We start from the raw sequence: 20,887 nt of genomic DNA on the forward strand, positions 1-20,887 counted from the left end.
ATATCATCATTAATCAAAAGGAAGAGGAGCGCTACCAGAATAAATGTATAACTTTGCACTTTGGCGCAATAATCGGAAAGTAAAAACCTTACTCCTGTTCAGTTGTTTGAACAGAACTACTCCGTGGCAATGGCAGCTCATATTGAGCTGCTAATGCACTTATGAATCGAAGACGAATAATAAAGAAAATTAACACATTTGTTTGAATACATTTTCTACAGCTTTTCACTAACGGGTAGTCCTGCGCACTGAACATTCTTATTCTGGAACTAGAGCTATAAATTGGAAAAAATAATGGTTCAAGAAAGTGAGTGAGAGGAATACTCCGGAAAACATAACCTTCCAGGAATTCGCAAGGAAACCATAGTTACCTTGGCTAGATTCGTCTCGCCGAAACACACTATCAACATAATTCCGTCTTCCTCATCCGTACTGAAGCGAGACTGTACTACGCATTACCGCCTGTTTATTTGCCGTGAAAATGTGCGAGAACTGAGTCAGTATGGAAATCATTTCGTACCTCCAAGGTAATCAGCTAGAGCAGCCAGCTTGCACCGATGAGTCTCTATTTGCACGAACAAGAAGCACACATTGATCGCTAGGAAATACGGGATACTTAAGGAAATGCTCTGTGGAACAGAATTACGAACGAAAACAATCACGTTTCACCCACACATGCACAAGCACGTTGTCTTCTTTTGACAAAGAGAAAATTTTTCGCAAAGTTGTTTTTCTTTCTGCTACTGCTGCTGCTGATGCGATGAAACCCCGCAGAGAATGGGGGGAATGGGTTGAACCTTTGGCTCAGAAGGTATAATCAATGAAAATACTGGGCATTCTGGACGATTCCCTGATTGGTCAACACGTAGTCAACTACGCGAGTCGCGGAATGCCGTTTCAAGGTTTTCGAATCTTCCTGGTGTCTCTCGTACACACGCATTACGTAACGGTGAGTGTGATTTTCACGCCTTGTTCCAGAGCAAAAACAGAACAGAAAAAAACTCAACAACGGCGACGATTAACCGGACAGGAATTTCATGCTTGGGTCGTGAACTCACAAATTTAGCAAACGAGTTGCCGTCTTAATCACCCGATTGTTGTCACTATTATAATTTGTATTCTCTAATTTTTCACTCACTGTGGGACCTGATGCGGGACTTTTTCACTCACACTGCTCGTTTTCCTGCACAGTACGAACCCGCGGCTGGCGTTTTTCCGAGCGCAGAATTTTGCTCTCTGTTGCTTGATTGCTTTTTCTTGGCTTCGTCGGATTATTTTTAAAACTGTATGCTGCCCATCTCGCCTTTCATTTACTGCTAAGTATTCGCAACTAGATTATAAATAAAGTAACACCGTTAGGCTAATGCTTCTTCGTTATCTTCACATCTTCGACTAGTTAAACTGCTGCCAGAATGTGAAGACAATGCACACATGCGATTTTTTTTTCCTCCTGACTGACTGACTGACGAGATTATGAAATATTTTACTTCTTCTAACCTATTATCACTGCACTACTGTTTTAGCGTCTTTGAGAAGTTGCCAGAAGTCTGCCTGAAAAACTTGCTAATATAAACTTCGCTTCAATTATAAAACTAACTCCGCATCATATTTCCTAACGATTAGCGACATCCTGGGAAATGCAATAATGATGGCAGAGTGCATTGTTCTGCAAGTTTTATTAGCATCTCTCATTCTCTCGACTCGGCTACCGACTGATCAAATTCACGATTCTTATTCACTTCACGTTCGTCTTTCAATCGGTCAAGATCTATTTTTCCACTCGTTATCTACTCAACCATCCATTTTGCAGTGAAGAATAATCAACTTTCGAAACACAGTTCTTCCTTTCCTGTAAAACCAATACGCTACTATTCAATTTTCTATAAATACGATTGCGATTTCCTTCTTTCCTATCGCAATACTCACGATGCCAATTTCACTACTGGTTGATTTTTTTTCTCGCGAAGATCCGTATTTTTTTAACAAAAAAGTTTTCCATGAATGTCATTTTCACTGATTTTATTTAGTTTCCCAGCACACTCGCATGCTTCGCATGCACATTTTCTTCCATTTCAGATCCTGTTTTCAACCCAAATCAAGGGTAGTGAAAATGGTAGTATACATAATTACACACATTCGAACGCTGAAGGACACGTACGACGATAGCGCGTGCGACCACGATGGAAGCAAAACCCGAACTGTACCGTTACCTAGATAAGCCCGCTCGGTGGTGGCTCATTCTGGGACTCGACGCGGTATCAGAAACAACCAACCTACCAACACTAGCCAACAGCTTTCTGCCTGGTGTCCTACACTCTCTTTCCGGTAAGCATTACCGAAGAGAGCGGAAAAGTTCGGAAAATCGCCGAATGCTGTGAGCACGAAAGCTCTCCCAACCGATGACGGTCTTACGTCCAGTGATGCCAACTATATGGATTTTTTTTCCTGAATTAATGCGTCATTCAGGGATTTACTGATGAACTCTTGAAATTTACTAATTCCATGATTCTCCTACGGAATAGTGAGGATACTGGTTGAGAGCTATTGATTGTTCATATTCTACTATAGATTTATAATTTCGTATATTTCTGCACATTTGAATCATCATATGTAATATCAACAGCACATGCCACTTGTACTGCAAGATAGTTTCAGAGTTTAAATTGTTTAAGTATGACTCTAACGATGAACGAAAAACAATTGTTATTTTCATATTCCTGACAATTTTTCTGTCATAACTGTCAAATTTGTTCCAGGTTTTTTCGGAGACGGCTGAACTGATTTTCACAAAATTTGATTGAAATGTGATCCCATACAAAACTCCTGAATATTGTTTGCATCCGACTTTCGGTTTCGGAATTAAGCTGTAAGATATGTAAACTGGGGTTGAACAGTAGATTGATAGTAGGTACCTAACAGAACCAGTCTAGAGACAGCAAGAAAAATGTTGCCAAGAGTAGATATCCTGGGTTTCTGCTTTCACGTCGTAACACATGGATCAATAAGTCCCGAGACTAAAGCAGAGATGGCGCTCGTAGTAAACCAGTAACCACGTCTTTCTAGAGTACTAACCTTTGCTTGAAACGGGTCAAAATTTAAGTCGATCCGATCAGAAACAGCTGAGTTTTGGAGTAGAGTCGTTTTGTAGTTTGTTTAAAAAATGGAAAAAAACCGAGTTTCGTGTTTTGATAAAACATTGTTTTTAATGGGTAAAAACACCGTGCAAGCGAAACAATAGATTGAAAAATGTTATCCGGACTCTTGTCCATCAAAAGCAACGATTTGTCGGTGGTTCGCCGAGTTTAAACGTGGTCGTACCAACACAAATGACGCGGAACGCTCGGGTAGACCAGTGGAAGCCGTTACACCGGAAAATGTGAGTGAAGTGACAAAAATTATAATGAAAGATCGTAAAGTGAAGCTCCGTGAGATTGCTGAGATGACACAGATATCATATGGAAGTGTATTTACTATCCTTCATAAAAAATTGAGCATGAAAAAGGTTTTTTCCAAGTGGGCAACCATCCAACGTAACCCCTATAGAACAAATTGCACCAGCTGCAGTTAACAGCTTACCATCCAACCAACCAGCAACTGCAAACAATGTACAACAAGGCGCATCTACAGCAACTAGCAACGAAATCAACAACAATACCACGGCAATGGATGACGAGACGAACCACGAACAAACTGCCCCTCAATCATCGCAGGAGGAAAATGGAAGCTCCTCTCCCCCTAGAAAATGGGTGACAACGAGATCCAATACAAAAAAAAATTTATCTAAAAACTCAGCTAAATCGGCCACGTAAAGCTTGTACGCAAATAGGCCTGAATAAAATATCTTTTAAATAAAAACCGACTTTTCATCCGAAGCCCGGAGGGCCGAGTGTCATATACCATTTGACTCAGTTCGTCGTGTATGTAAAATGTCTGTGTGTATGTAAGGTTTTATTGCACCAACTTTTCTCGACGATGGCTGAACCGATTTTCACAAAATTAGATTCATATCAAAGGTCGTATATTCCTTTAAAAAACTCCTGAACTTTATTTTGATCCGGCATCCGGTTCCGGAATTACAGGATGATTAGAGTAAAATTTCCCATTATAACTTTCTTACTCATCTTACGGTTCCATACGTCCGGATTTGGCTTCCGGTTATGGAATTACAAGGTGATAAGTGTCCACCAGTACGTACATGGGTTGGTACGGAAAAAGAAAACACAACAACGCCTCTATGAACGAAGCACGCTGTGTGTGGTGTTCGATTTCGTACACGCGGTGGAGAAAGTTAAAACCAACAACGAAGCTCGATTTTGGAAACATAAGCGAGTCCATCGGCACCGAGCATACATGCACCCGAGTTTGTTTGTATTGTTACCGGTGTGTGATTTTTACTGAACACGATGCTGCGGTAGAAACAAATCATAGCTACCTTACAAGATGTGGACCCGAAAGAAAGTAAAAACTTTAATGGATTCAAATTTATTTGAAAAAAATATTTGTATCGGAATTGCACACTTTTTTATGTATATGAAATGTTTACAGCCGGTAGTGCAGTAATATCGTACCGGTGATGTAGTGATGTCAATGAAAACTGTAAATAATATTTACATGCATGATGCGAGCGAAATTGATTAAAAATCTAATCACAAAGTAGGTTCATGCAACTAATTCAAAAACAAAATCCTAATAAGTTTGATTTTCATATACAAAAGTATCAAAATTGCAGAATTTGCAGTTGCAATAAAAAAACTCAGGATTTTGTTAAACTATCAGGTGTACAACTTTGCTTCCGCCGTTTTTTCCAAAATTAAAAGCTTTATTGCGAAAAAGTGCTTACAGATGTATTATTCAAAGTATTGTCCGTCGCTAGCGACAACTTTCTCCCATCTTTCCGGCAACTTTTGGATCCCGGCTCGAAAAAAGGAGTCCTGTTTTGACGCTATCCATGAAGCAATCCATTTTTCCAACTCTTCGAAGGATTCAAAATGTTGATCTGCCAGGCCGTGTGCCATCGAACGGAATAGGTGGAAGTCAGAAGGGGCGACATCTGGGGAATACGGCGGGTGGGGCAAGACTTCCCATTTCAGCGTTTCCAGGTACTTTTAACCACTTTTGCGACGTGAGGTCGAGCATTGTCGTGTTGGAGGATGACTTTGTCATGTCGATCTTGATATTGTGGCCACTTTTCTTTTAGTGAGACGTTTTGAAATGGCTTGCTGACTCACTCCCAACGACTTGGCAAGCTCTTCTTGGGTTTGGCACGAATCTTCATCAAGCAATGCATTTAGTTGTTCATCTTTGTAGGTTTTTTCTCTTCCACCACCATGTTTGTCTTCGACATCGAAATCACCATTTTTAAAACGTTGAAACCACTCCCGACACGTTCTTTTACTCAGAACAGCATCACCGTAAGTTTCTGATAGCATTCGATGCGCTTCAGCTGCATTTTTTCGAATTGTAACAGAAAGTAAAACTTCCCGCAAATGGCGAGAATTGGGCACATAAACAGACATTTTCGAGCGTGAATAATACGAAAACAAGAACTACTGTCACTGAAACGGCGATGACAATTCGTTAGGCACTGTACACACTCTCTTTAAAGGCATTAGCATCTATGTATTTTGACCAGCCTCAGCCGGTACAGCCACCTATAGGAATACGGCAGAAGCAAAGTTGTACACCTGATATTTTTCATCATAAACTCGAAGTTTTGCAAATATTTATGCTTTGTTTTAGCTGAATCTGCTAACATTTAAAAAAAGAAACTCATCACGGAAAGAAATCCGTTACTGCTGTCATGATTAGAAAATCATGAAACCAATGATTTTAACTTATCATGAAATCATGAGCAATAACTCTTCTTCCATAAAAATTAATCATGGTTCGAAAATGCGTTACTTGAAGAATGCATTTCTCTCAAAGCTCGTAACTCTAATTTTTTACCCGAAAAATATTTTGTTCAACAACTTCGATTAATTTGTTTCATAGATATAACAACACAAGCTGTATTGATTCACCTAAATATTATAAATAAGACGATTCTTTTTTTCTAAAATTCGACATAGAGTTTCTTTTAAAGAGGTTTGATTCACACGTGTTTTTCATGCAGTTCGTTTAAGTGTTTAAATTATGAAACACAAAAACAAAACTGAAGTAATGAACGCAAGTAAACACGTTATCTCTTGCGTCGTCGTTTTTCAAAAATAGAATATTTTCATTTTAAAAGAAGTTTGTCGTGCTTTTCACTGAATTTATGTTGCAAAAATGACAATCGTTGCGAAATCACAAATGACGCCTGAATTTATGTTGCAAAAATTACCATCATAACAGAAACTCGCCTGAAGTTATACCCAACAACGTCAAGTGCGTTACGTTTAAATTTCAGCGAAATCCGAAAACCGAATGGATCATGATCCGAGAAATTTTAATCATGGTGTATTATCATAACATGAAAATATATTATTTTCCCCAAATCATGACTCGTTTTGCTCATTTCTAGAATCGGAATTTTGCCCGTGATCAAATGAACGTAAGATGTTGAATAGCAGGTTAAAAATAAAGGTGGTCAAAAAATTGAAGCTTTAAATTCTGTTTTTTCGATAAGTTTACTTATTACTGTAAAGAACGTTTGACTTTTTTCAGTACCCAATTGATTTTCGACAACTGGTAACAATTTTTGCTTTATACAAGTAACAGTTTTTATGTTACGATTGGAAAAGTGAATTCAAAAACCAATTCATTCATTTTGAAAACCCGTCTTGAGTCGAATCTATCTATATATATAAAAATGCAGAGATCATTCTTTGTAATCGCATCACGTAAGAACGGATGGACGGATTGAGATGCTTTTTTTTTGTTTGATCAGTTCTTACCCCCACCGGGTTCGTACATCAAAAAAATTAGGAAAACTTACCGGAAAAGTGGGAAAAACCAATAAAGTTATTTTGTATGGACGATGGAATTTTCCACTGAAAAAGTCGTCAATGATTGCTAGATCTACGATTGATGTTTGGCGCGCAACGAGTTGCATAAGTGTTTGGCCGTCGAAGGAAAGAATACTATTTAGATTGTCGAATAAATTGTGGGGTTTCAAGAGAGGGTTCAAGGGAGAGTTCAAAAGAAGAGGGACAGGTGTTCAAAAGGGGGGTTCAAGGAGAGTGGAGATTCAAGGGTGGGGAAGGCGCACAAATTTGAAAGAAAAGTCAAGTTATTTGCACTTTTATATAATAAGTACTCTATTGTTCATGGAACCTTATGTTGAAAAATCTTGCATTGGGGGGGTTAAAACCCCTATTTCACATTTTCACATTAATTTTTGGTGATATTGCTTTTTTGAGCTAAAGCGAATGTGTGTCGAATTTCGTCGATTGTAGGTTAAGTAATCAGAAAAATATTGGACATAAACGTTAACTACTCAGTCGTTTGACAATTCTGCTGTCCAAAAACATAAATTCGAACAAATAATTTTTGGGAGAGACGAAGTTCGACGGGTCAGCTAGTTGGTCTATGAATCCGTGCAAAATAAATTGTTTATCGGACTGAAAACGTGTATAGTTTCACACAGATTGAAATCAGTGAAGTCTGATGACTTGCGACCCATTTCTGTAATTTTTTTATTAACATTTGATGTTTTTCTTAATGTAAAATTTCTGATTTATTCGTACACGAATGTACACAAATGTTCATACACAAAATAGATTAAACTTCCCAAAATCTTAAGGAAAGTGCAAATAATAATCCACAATCCTCTGAAAATGGCACCACTGGTCGTACACCTGCATACTAGCTGAGATTAGCATGTTTATGTGATTTCGGATCTGAACAAAACTGTATGTGTGCGGGCTACTGCAAAGCTTTACAGTGTCTGTCTCTGTCAAATCACGGTATCAACAGACGGACCGACGAAAATGCGAAAACTTTGATCTACAACTGAGACGGAATAAAATTCCTGCATTGTTTAAGTTGGCTGACATGCAACTAAGAATGAATAATTGGAACTGGATACCTAGCTTATAATGAGTGCTTTGTTCTTATCGTGTCCATCAGTGTTGAACAAAAAAAATACTCAGGGTACTACATTCCTATGCGGATCTTGACCTGCTGTTTCAACAAACTTCGCTACCGATTTGTAAGTGTAGAGGACATTCAGCTGTTTTTTTTAATGAAGGCAAAACACTTGCCATAACACTTACAAACGAATCGAGTTTTGTTCATTCGAACAAAGGCTTCAAAATAAAACAGTTTAGTATAGAAATTCGGATTCTGTAAAACTCTCGATATTTGTTTTACACAACACTTTAAAGAGTGAACTATCGTTCCATTTGTTTTCGTATGTTTAGTCTTGCATGCTCCATGACAACAAATAGGACGATACTGTAACTGCTAGAAAGATCGAGAGAAACAATTTCATTTTTGTTATTCTGAATGTTTCCCGAACTTTTCACCACTGGAAATTAATAATGTGATGATAAAGTTGCACGTCCAGTACTTGATTTTTCCTCTGACCGAAAATTATTCAAATTCAAAAAAATATTAAAACCCCCTTTCCTAATCCTCATAGTGGTGTGTGACACTACCTTACTTTTGTCATTTTAGTAAATCAAATAATTTCCGTTAGTATGTTTATGTTGGCGATGTGAGGCGCCGAAACCATTTAAGAAGTAAAGACTTTTTATATGTGCGCTTGTACGGACAAGTTGATTCGAATTTGATGCATAATGTCACCTCTGATCAAAATCATCCTGCATTTGATGATTGAGGTCGCCGCACCTCGAATGCGAAAAATCAACAAAACTTCGACAAAAATCATTGCATCTCGAACGGCGCATAAAAATCCACAGATTTGCAATTTAGCACAGAGTACATTTTCACGGTGTTAACGAACCACACAGAGTGCAAGTCGGTTCAATACTAATTTTAATTGTGTGAAGAGGCTCAGTTTAAATAGTCGCGACCATGTTGTGTGAAATGTAGTGATCTTATATATACGAAATTCTCGTCTCTGTCAGAGGAAGTTATGGTTATGATTGAAGTTTCTACCATCGACCATTTGAAATTACAAATATATAGTTTTACCTACTTGAATCGATGCAATCTAACCACTCCTATATAGAAAACATCGCATTCCTATACAGAAAACAAAGACGTAGTCCTACGTCAAAATGGGCGATATCAGTTCAGTGAATAGTAGTACGGAAAACTACGCACACGCACATTTGATTAAATTTGGAATTTTGGGAAGGACAATTTCTCTCAAAGAGTGGAAGGGGAACCTACTCAATGAGCAAATCAAACACAAAAGATGTCCTTTTTGCAAAAAACTAAACTTTTAAAATGCGCATTGTAGAGGACGCTCAAATCAGTGAAATTTATTGCACTACGAATCTTTCTAGTTCGGGGATCGAACATACGGCAACTGGTTTGTAAGACCAGTGCTCTATGCATTGAATCGCCAACCCGGGTACAATCTACAGGTGCCAAAATGCACATATAATGAAACCTCCAACTTCCAAGAGGATTTAGAGAATTTACAAAAGCGACATCATTTTGAACAATTCGAATTCAGAAAAATTCGCAATACGTGGTATAAGGAAAACCAATGAACCCCTCTGACAATAACTCTTTACCACATTGGGTGAGAAACGATATAATATCCATTAATTTAAGATTTCTATACACAGATTGAACCATGTATGCAGAACCAAAAACCCGGATACGTAGTTGCGTCAATGCGGGCAGTTACATATCAGATGCTATAGATTTAATAATCTATAGCATCTGATATGTAACTGTCCCGCATTGACACAACTACGTATTATTACGCTAACATTCGAAATCGCACCAATCATATTCAGAAAACTCTGATCAGAATACTGCAATGATGCTTGGAAAAATGCAGCAATCATTTTGACATTTTCAGGTTAAAATCTAGTAAGAATACTTTTGTCTGAGCGCAAGTTTGCAAGCTTCGCCATCAGCCCATTGATTTCCAGTAATTCCAGGAAAATCCTAAAAAAATCCACTACCCTAAAAGGGATAAACTTTAAAATTCTTCGACGTTAAGTTTTTTTGTAATGATTTTACTTGATTGTCCAATGTTCTATTTTACATGAAAGAAAAACCCGAATTTTTCCCGTATCCTACATAAATAAAAGAAATGCAACTAGTTATTTTTATAACGGTTGGCTGGTGTCTATTACCATGAGATTCGAGTAATGTCCTTCACGTGGTAGTTTCTGAATCGTATTTCAATAAAAATTCCTGTGATCAAATTGTTTTTTGTGTTTTTTTGCTGCAATCTCTTGTATGTTATCTATTTCTACCGTCTCTTCTTTCCGCATCATTTTCTTTCTAGAAATAATAAGACACGGCTAATCACCCTAAAACTCGATAAACATTAGAGGCAAATGACAGTTTCTCTTTGTTCACTTTCTCTTCCAATTATTACGGCATATTCCAGTATTTTTCAACAAATTCATAAGTGCAGATCAAAAGTTGATGGTTTCAGTTATCATTCTATGTAAAGCGTTAGAAAGAGGGATTGCCGATAGACCCGTAATAATCGAAAGCGAGAATAAACAAAGAGAAACTGTCATTTGCACCTAGGACCTTTTCAAGTATTTGTCTTCAAATTTCCGAATTACGCAAAGAATGAGTTATAATTACTTTGTTATGTGTTTCTACAGGGCTTAGGTATTCAAAATCCAAAATCCTGCTGCTCAAAACTCCATATTTTATTTCCAAAACAAACTTCGTGTTATTCGTCATATTTCTTTCCGATAAATCTCATCACAAATGAAAAGTTTACTTATTCTATACTTATCTTTCCATTGTATAAGATGTTGGATATTTTTAGATTTATGTATAGTGCTTCCTATTCAATAAACCACGTAATTTTGCTAATCACGCTAAGTAAGCTAACATGCACGGATAGAGTTTGTCAGTGGCTTCGAGCCTATCTTGTGAACCGCAAAGTTGTACTACTAGTTGGCAAAACTTTACCTGAATTCTTTACAAGATGATTTTCAAGGAAGTATATTATATACTAAGACCATTGCTTTTTTGTTGCTTGTAAACGATGCTGGCTTTGACTTAAGGCAACGATTTTAAAATAATACTCGATTTTCGCAAAGGAACTGATTGTTATGACTTTCAACATCTCGATAATATGTTTTATGACTGGAGTCTAAGAAAGAAGATAGCTCTCTTTGTTACGAAATTGACCGAGTTGCAAGCATTTTTGGATGAAAATGACACGCAAACGCAACGAAAGCTTGCATTTGAGCATGGAATTCAACAGCAAGCAGTTTTCGACAATCTATAAGACATGAAAAAGAATTTAAAAGTGTGAAGAGTGGATTTCGCATGAACTGACCGAGAGACAAACGGAGAACTGAAAAGTGTTGTATGAAATGCTGTCTCGATGGTACAAAAGGTAATCGATGGTAAATCAGATTACCATCGTATTTTCCTCTAATGACTTCTCAGATCGAAGGCCGTTCGTTACACGCTCTAGCAAAATAGCTGGTATTCGTGAAGTTGCATTAAGAGCTAAAAAAGCAAAACAGAATAGTTAAAATTGTCACCCGCATGAGCAGAGTAATAACTAATAGAGGTATTTCCAACACCAAATCAATAGCACAGCAACATTGAAATGTAGAATACAGGGAAAAACTTAACTTAAAATGTATTTGAATTATTTTTTAGGGAACACGATTGATGGTTTCTAAAATTATATTTCTTTTGTTGATGCATACCTAATAAATAAATTAAACGATGATTAATTATTTAACTAAGTTTTTCATTTTATTATCTAAAATTTTGATTTCTGTTTTGAAATTTCTTTAGAAGTTATAAAAGTTTTGTTACAATTTATTAATTACATTGGTCTTATATCTACATATTATCAGTAAATTACGGAAAAATAGCAAAATAAGCTATTTTACCAAAATTAAGCATTATTTTTCTATTTCAATATTGAAATAAAGCCTAACTAAGCAATGATAGCAAAATGAGCTATTACTATGGTATTAGTTTGCTATAGTTTTATATTCGAGAAAGTCTCCAGTGGGAAGTGCGGCTAACTCACCAGATCTGGCCTCATTCAAATACCACCTCTTTGGCTCGTTCGATCAAACACTTTCTCAGCAGTGCTTTGATTCTACCAAAAATTTGTACAAAAAAGCGTATCCAGTGGTTCGACACAAAAGGCAGTAAATTCTTGTGCCAAGACACAACTAATATGTTCTATACTGCCCATACTTCATATCAGTCTCAAGAAAAAGACGATTCTCAAGAAAAAGACGATTGAAATTATTTCCGATTTTTTTTATTTATTGTGCTACCTAATGCTAAATCATGGTATTATTACTTGAAACATCGGTAATACATCTTTGCTATTCCAATATTGCAACAAATGAAATTATTGCAATTTGCACTGAATGGGACTGATATGCGCACGGAAAGACCGAAATCAGCATTTTGGCGAAAAAATTAGTTGATTTTTTGATTTTAGTTAGTTATTTTTTGAGACAACTAAAAATTTTTTTAGTTTAGATTTTTTAATTCTATTTCCCTTAATAATATAAAAATATTTTTCGACATGGCTATTTTTTAGTTGAATTCACCAATTAAACGTGCTGTCATTTCTTAACTAAGGCACACTTCATATCCATTGAACTAATTTTTCAGTTGAATTAGAGAAATGATTATGTTTTCAACCAACATAAATGGTTGAATTGGTTTCTGCAATTTGCAGCTATATGGCGTTCTGTCACCGAAAAAACGTTAACACCGTACCTGAATAAATACACTTTCCACTAACTGTTTACGTCATTCTAACATATCGGTTTAGAAATTTATATATGGATATATCGTAACACATGCGAAAAACATCAAAACAATTTGCAAGCAGTTTCAACAAGACTGTCCTTTTTAGCTTTTGAATGGATTGTTTTACTTTGACACTTCTCATGAGTTTTTGACTAATAAACTTGTTAATAAAACGAATTTCATTTTTGTTTTCTTTGTGCTGTCCTTCAGTAATGATGGTGATAGATAAATAGAAACAAATTTTCTGATTTTAATAACAAAATTAGTTGTTAATGGGAATTTCGTATTTGATTGAAATGTTGCTGGTTTGTGTCCAGAATATTCGCCAACTAAACACATTCTCTAAAAATAAGAGTTTTTTTCAGCAAAGTAAATTCTCAATTTTAACTAATTTTTTAGTTAGTTTGGAAATTTTGTTGTTGAAAACAGCTTATTCAAAAACAGTAATACGAATTAGGCGCACAGCTAATTTCGGTCGTTCCGTGCGGATACTTTGCATATGGGACAGACATGAGTTGATATTTTTTCATATATATTGGCGAAAATCTCCCAGATCACCAAATAGTCAAATTGGAATTCTGTATAATATTTTTATAACAACATAAGTGCAAATGACAGGTCTGTTTACTTTTTCTTTCGAATGTTACAGCACTCTTAGTTGTGCTTCTCTCTAACTATTTGCAGAGAATAATAACTGAAACTATCCTCTTTTAATTTGAAAATGTCAAGAAATACATGAATATTCTTAGGTCGTAAATTAAATTAAATGCTGTCAGTTGACTGAGAACGAAGAGAGTGAAACGCAAAACAAAAATCCTCTTTATTTCACCAGAAACGTTTGATGTAGAAAATTTTAAATGACAAATGAACGTAATTTTTTCCAGTGACGTGATTGGCGTTTCATGTAAGTGAAAGAATTCGAAACAACACATGAATTACACTGAGGTCTCTTTTTACGCGGAGGATACGTAACGCGTAAAAATAAACCGCGTAGAAAAAACTGCGTAACTTCGGAAATTCGCATTAGAAAAAAACGCGTACCTTCGGAAACCCGCGCAAAAAACCTCAAAACTAAAGAAAAAAAAACTTTTTGATGCCAAATATCTTAGAAATACATGAAACGTCCAGATCTGGAGTAATCTAAATTTTTTTTTGTGAAAATCGACTTTGGGACAGAAAAATTTTGAGACTTCCAAAATCGAAATTTTTTTTTGATGCCGAAAAAAAAACCGCGTAACTTTGGAAATCCGCGTAACTTCGGAAATCCGCGTAAAAAGAAACCGCATTTAAAAAAAACGCGTAAAAAGAGACCCCTTGTAATTGCAAAACAAGATTTCATCGTGCTGAATGGATATTTTGGCAATATAAATGTGTTGATTTGATCTATGTGTAATATATTTTCGAACAGTTTATGTTAATGTAATTAAAAATGCTTCACGCTTGAAAATAACTGCTGAAGTGAAGTAATAGTATTTATTTTTTCTTGAAAGTGCATCCTTAGTATAGGGTTCATCAGGAAAATACTTCAAAATGAAATGAGAAATGCTCTTTCAGCGAGCCAGGTGAAGTAAGACACCATTATTGATGGTATTGCTCAGTTGCTAGCATGATAAATAAAAAAATGACAGTTTAGATAAAACTACAGCCGATTAGTTGTACCAAAATCTAATCAATCAAATTCAACAAACAACTAATATTATAGCTGTTCTGCGACCGATTGCTTTTCTGTTATAATATTATAGCTGTTGTGCAAACAATATGAAAGCAGCACAAATCTCTAAACAACCAAGAGAATGTGTCACTTGAGCCAGTTTGGTTTGATTCTTCCTTCTACTATTTCATATCAACAAAAAGTATTATGAATACAGTTTAAACTCTTCACAACAACGCTCTTTGTGACTTGCACACTGCCTGAAAATTACTCAATACAAAACATTTTTACATAATAGAAAAGTCGTTTAATTTTAAATTGAATCAATACTTTCAGAACCACTGGCAACGGCAATGAAAGTACGCTAACGAGATTTACCAGGTTTAAATGAAGACAATTTAAGGATTTTATGATGCGTATTAAACATCCTCTGAATGCAGCATTTCATCAAACTGTTTATTTTTCCACCATTGCTTTCGATGGCATAAGCCCAGCAAAAAGCCAATAATGCCAGTAGATTCACCTACATCTAGGTCAACACAAATCGAAACCCGTTAAAACATTTCACTATTAGTATTATCTCACAGACTGCACGCACGCACTCGATGTTGGTAGCATCCGTGCACAGCATCCGTATAGAGCTGGTAGCCAACAAAATGCTTGGGTAGGAAAAACCACCGAGTCTCCAGCAGCAATCGCTAGTGCCACATGTTGGTATGCCAGTTCGACCGAATTGAATCTGCCCTGACTGTTGTATCAAGAAGAGCGGTGTTATTTTTGCCATTGTCTGTTTTTGCTCGTGGATGTGAAGCGCTTTCGGGATTTCATCATGATTTCATTCTTATGCCATTGCACACATACATCGCTAGGCAGAAGATCAAACGTATGTACGTAGTATCTTTGCCGTAAGCAACTCTCCGGTTCGAGTCGGATTGAATTCGAAATTTCAATACATGAATAATAGCATACGATTGATACATTCTGGTTTGGTACTACCGTCATGCCGGGCAGATTGAAACATATTACCATATTACGATATTACCAATTAGTGGAGGAAGAGACAAAAATTATGTTTAACGATTCATGATGTTTGGATTGCACAATATTTTGCTTCCACGTTGCGGGGGAAATTCAAGCTAACAATGTGGTCTATTCGTCTACTCTAATCTACCATAAATTTATATAATTGAGTTTTCTTAGTTCCACTAGTGCCACTTAGTTTTAACAAGATCCATCGTCTCAAATAAGGTAGTACGAGTTGATTTATATGATAAACCATACATACATACACAGATAAAAATATTTTGTGAATTTACATCTATTTTCATGCACATATTTGGAGCAGGTAATTAAACATAAAATTACTTTACAATTCTGTACGTTTCAATACAATTTAATCGCAAAATAAGCGTTAATTGAAAGATACAGTTATATTCATTGAAAATTCAATGCAATTCAATTTATTTTTGCATCGATGAAGGTTTTCAATCAAAATTTCGATTCAACTTATGTCTATTCCATGTTACTATTGATTTACATCTCGTGTAAATTTCATTTTTTCTTTCTGTGTACGTTTATTTCTTAAAGCAATATACATTAGCTGTTCTTCATCGTAGCATCCACCATATATAGTTCTAAAAACCTAATATATTTCGAACTAGCTGACCCGTTGAACTTCGTCTTGCCCAAAAATTATTTGTTCGAGAATTGTCAAACGACTAAGCGGTTACCGTTTCTCTCCATTATTTGTCTGATTATTTAACCTACAATCAAAGGAATTCGACACACATTCGCTTTAGCCCAAATACAGGGTCCGGCACTCGAAGTGTAACCAATTAAAAAGGCCATAAATTCAGTTTGGAAAATTACTTTTACTTAATTCAAAGTACAAAATGTGTAAAAATAATACAAAATTCAGAATCAATTCACTTTTGCTCGATATGACCACCTTTTGCCTTGACTTGATGACTTGAGAGAGCGATGGAGTTGCTTCGTTTGGCCGAAAGCGGTCAATTTCCGAACATTGTATTTTCTGACGAGAAAATTTTTCCAATTGAGCAATTCGTAAACTCTCAAAACGATAGGGTTTACTTGACCGACCGTTCATACGAGAATTTGAGTCATCGATTGGCCACCAGGAGGCAGCACCCGCAACAGATAATGGTTTGGGCCGCTGTAACCGCAGATGGGCGCTCTCCAATCGTTTTCATCGAGCCTGGCGTCAAGGTAAATGCGACATATTATCGGGAAAGTATTCTGGAGGTTGCTTTGAAGCCGTGGGCAGACAAACATTTCGGTGGCAGACCATGGACGTTTCAGCAGGACTCGGCACCGTCTCACAAAGCTCGAGTGAAACAAGAATGGCTGAAAAACAACGTTCCGAACTTCATCACGTCCACACAATGGCTCTCGAATTCACCAGATGCGAATCCAATGGATTATTCTCTTTGGGCCATTTTGGAGAGCAAAGTCCGAACTAAAAGATACACCAATCTCGAGGCGCTGAAAAATGTTATTGTCCGCGAGTGGGCCAAAATATCTGCAAGTCACATTCGGCCAAACGAAGCAACTCCTTCGCTCTCTCAAGTCATCAAGTCAAGGCAAAAGGTGGTCATATCGAGCAAAAGTGAATGGATTCTGAATTTTGTATTATTTTTACACATTTTGTACTTTGAATTAAGTAAAAGTAATTTTCCAAACTGAATTTATGGCCTTTTTAATTGGTTACACTTCGAGTGCCGGACCCTGTAGAAATATCATTAAAATTAATGTGAAGATGTCAAACACTTTTGTTAAGCAGAAATTGAGCAACTGCCCAGATTGTCAGTTGGCAAGTGAATTTCCGATTTCAATTTCCCGGTTTTTCCCGATGCGCGAGACAAAAAATTCCCGGTTTTCATAACAGGCCCAAATCGCCTATGTTCAGTATTTTCTTGAATATTTTTGGAAATCCCATATCTAAAAAAACATCGAGAGTTGAGAAATAAAGTATTTTTTGAGTATCTCGATTTAGAAATAGGAAATATTCATTATGCCAAGTGCACATAACAATGGGAAGAAGTCGTTCTTGGCTTTCTCATATAGATAAGTTATGCAATCACTGTGAAAACCGATTTAGGAACCGAGGCCCGGAGGGCTGAGTGTCATATACCATTCGAATCAGTTCGTAGAGATCAGAAATCCGACATCCGGTTGTGAACAGGTGGAGATCTGCAGAGTGGAAAAATAAGCTCTTATATTGAATAGAAACTGTTTTGTTAATTACGCTCTCAGCATTCAATATAGCACTATCAACGAAACGCTAAGCCACAAGACTTTCAAAACGTTGTTGTTGAAGCATGAGGATTTGCTTAATAGAAGATTTAAGATTCAAATAATCCTTCGAACGACGTTTAAAAACCTCATCCACAATTTGTCCAAATATTCATCTTTAGAACCAACAGTACCACCCAGCTCAATGTATTCCATCTTTAATTCGTCTGTTACTTTGCTACTAATGTTATTAGTATGTACTGACTCTTCCAGATAAAAACTCAATCTTTTTGACTATTTCAAATTAATTCGAGGTAACAGTAGGATTAAAACAAGCAACATAGCTGGCCAGCGGTTATGATAAAAGTGATAAGTCCTGTGTTTCACGAAGGAATACAGCATTGACATTCTTGAAATTTTGTCTAAAAATCAACACATTTTATTCAGACTTCATGTTTTCTTCAATAATTCTCTTAGGTGCATCTTTTACCCCAAATTCTATTATTGTTAGTGTTTTCTAGGTAGCCAGAAATACCATCAGTCATTTGAAAGCCAAATAATTAAGAATTAAGAAGTGGTAGGCCTTATAATTAAAATTGAAATTGTTATTATCCGAACTATTCAGTCTTTTGTAAGGCTACCACTAAATAAGTCTTGTTAAGGCTTTCTGCAAAATTAGTAGTTCTTAAGACTCTTAGGATTCAAACTAGGAGTGTATTCTAGAGATGGACAAAACCGATCATTACAAAAAATCGCTCAAAACTTAATAGTTCTGCCGAAAGAATTAGTTCTATTGAACCGTTCTTTCCTTTTTTTTATATATCATTTATTTTATTCCTTTTTTAACTTTTTTAGTTTCGTTCTTCTGAAACTTTGTACGTTTCTTCGCTAATAATATGAGAGCTACAGATTACAGATTCAAAAATAGTGAGTACTTTTGGCATGTCTACCAACAATCATTTTTTTTATACGTTATCAAAGGTCACGAATGTATGTAACTTCTAGATTCCTCAAACCAGGAAACATTCCGAAAAATGCAACTAACTTGTATATATCCTCTAAGAATTCGATTTTTTTCATTTCAATATAGAGAACTATCATTCTTAAATGAAGAACTAAAGTTCACTCACTCTTGGAAGAAAAATAACTCGTTGAACTGGTCGTGAACGGATTACCCATCTCTAGTGTGTTCTAATACTATATTAGCCTAGTATAGTCTAAAATAAGTATACCTACTCCCGATTCCATCTAACAACATATACGATATTCTTTTAAATGGTAATTTTGGCGAAACAGAACAAAATCCTTCTAAAATTCTTAAAATGGTCTTGTCGCTCTGGAAAAACAACAACATTCTATGCCTCCAGTGACTGAGATGATCTGAGTTTTATTCTTCGTCGACATCAACACCCGCATTCTTGTGAATCCTACTATGAAATCCATAGGTAATGATGTTTAATATAAATTAAACATTAAACATTCACTGAACAAATCAACCATCTTCTAAACCTTTTTAAGGTTTTTCACAAACTCTCAGAAACTGATTTCAGTTCTCAAAGAAGGAAATCAAATACTCATTGCAAACGGTGGACAAGCACAAGGTCAAAGTCGAAAGCTTTTTAAATTTTGTGAATCCTATTGAAATCAATACCAAGATTACAACACAAGTATTGTCTCAAGATGACATTACTGAGACAAATTATGATGAAATCAGGACAATCATCAGCCCACTCAAAAACATGAAGGCTCCTAAGAATTTTTCATAATTCTATTAAACATGTTACCTGATATTTCTTTTGCAGTCATATTATGCAAACTTATTCTGAAATTTAATAGAAATTCAGCAAAAGCATCCGTTCGATGTACTGTTGTTGACAACAACTAAGAAATGCTTTCTGATCTATGAAAAATTGCTGCCAAACCCTTACAATTGTTGAACGAAACAAGATATCAATCTCCAATGGATTGTGTACTACAGGGTGATTTTTTAAGAGCTTGAGAACTTTTTTAAACAATAAAACGCATAAAATTTGCAAAATCTCATCGGTTCTTTATTTTAAACGTTAGATTGGTACATGACATTTACTTTTTGAAGATAATTTCATTTAAATGTTGACCGCGGCTGCGTCTTAGGTGGTCCATTCGGAAAGTCCGCTTTTTTATCGACAAATTTTGTTCAGCGATGAGGCTCATTTCTGGTTGAATGGCTACGTAAATAAGCAAAATTGCCGCATTTGGAGTGAAGAGCAACCAGAAGCCGTTCAAGAACTGCCCATGCATCCCGAAAAATGCACTGTTTGGTGTGGTTTGTACGCTGGTGGAATCATTGGACCGTATTTTTTCAAAGATGCTGTTGGACGCAACGTTACAGTGAATGGCGATCGCTATCGTTCGATGCTAACAAACTTTTTGTTGCCAAAAATGGAAGAACTGAACTTGGTTGACATGTGGTTTCAACAAGATGGCGCTACATGCCACACAGCTCGCGATTCTATGGCCATTTTGAGGGAAAACTTCGGAGAACAATTCATCTCAAGAAATGGACCGGTAAGTTGGCCACCAAGATCATGCGATTTGACGCCTTTAGACTATTTTTTGTGGGACTACGTCAAGTCTAAAGTCTACAGAAATAAGCCAGTAACTATTCCAGCTTTGGAAGACAACATTTCCGAAGAAATTCGGGCTATTCCGGCCGAAATGCTCGAAAAAGTTGCCCAAAATTGGACTTTCCGAATGGACCACCTAAGACGCAGCCGCGGTCAACATTTAAATGAAATTATCTTCAAAAAGTAAATGTCATGTACCAATCTAACGTTTAAAATAAAGAACCGATGAGATTTTGCAAATTTTATGCGTTTTATTGTTTAAAAAAGTTCTCAAGCTCTTAAAAAATCACCCTGTATAAAACCTGTGTGGGACAATACGATGTTTCAAAACTTTTACTGAAGTTCTCACTTAAACACAGAATGGAGTATTGCCTCCAACTTTTCATTTGTTTAATCAGGAAAATCATAATTTACTACGATTAGGACTAGTAAGTTTTGTCCCGGATTTGCACTAAAACTCCCAACTTTTTCCCGGTTTCTCCCTGTGAAACGAAATTCCCGATTTTTTCCCAGTTTTCCCGATTTTCCCGGTCACTTGCCACCC

At 36.2% G+C, this 20,887-nt stretch overlaps 1 protein-coding gene across 10 annotated transcripts in view; it reads right to left on the bottom strand.

The window, feature by feature from the left end:
• The window catches only part of LOC131436179 (protein encore), a 159,287-nt gene that overhangs the window by 88,575 nt on the left and 49,825 nt on the right, over nt 1–20,887 (bottom strand). Inside the window, exons 1-2 of one of the 10 annotated variants that reach the window (XM_058604725.1) lie at nt 1,927–2,253; nt 372–1,849 (exon numbers count right to left, since the gene is read on the bottom strand). The exons of 4 other annotated variants lie outside the window; for them this stretch is intronic. Coding sequence is in view for 1 of the 6 variants with exons in the window: in XM_058604732.1 (XP_058460715.1) it covers nt 372–410 (39 nt within the window). In the remaining 5 variants the exon portion in view is untranslated. Of the gene's footprint in view, nt 1–371; nt 2,254–20,887 lie in introns of those variants that run through there. 5 more of the 10 variants (XM_058604728.1, XM_058604727.1, XM_058604732.1 and 2 more) reach the window with 5 other exon arrangements.

The sequence above is a fragment of the Malaya genurostris genome, chromosome 3 (genome assembly GCF_030247185.1).
Source record: "Malaya genurostris strain Urasoe2022 chromosome 3, Malgen_1.1, whole genome shotgun sequence".
In the NCBI taxonomy this organism is placed as follows: Eukaryota; Metazoa; Arthropoda; class Insecta; order Diptera; family Culicidae; genus Malaya; species Malaya genurostris.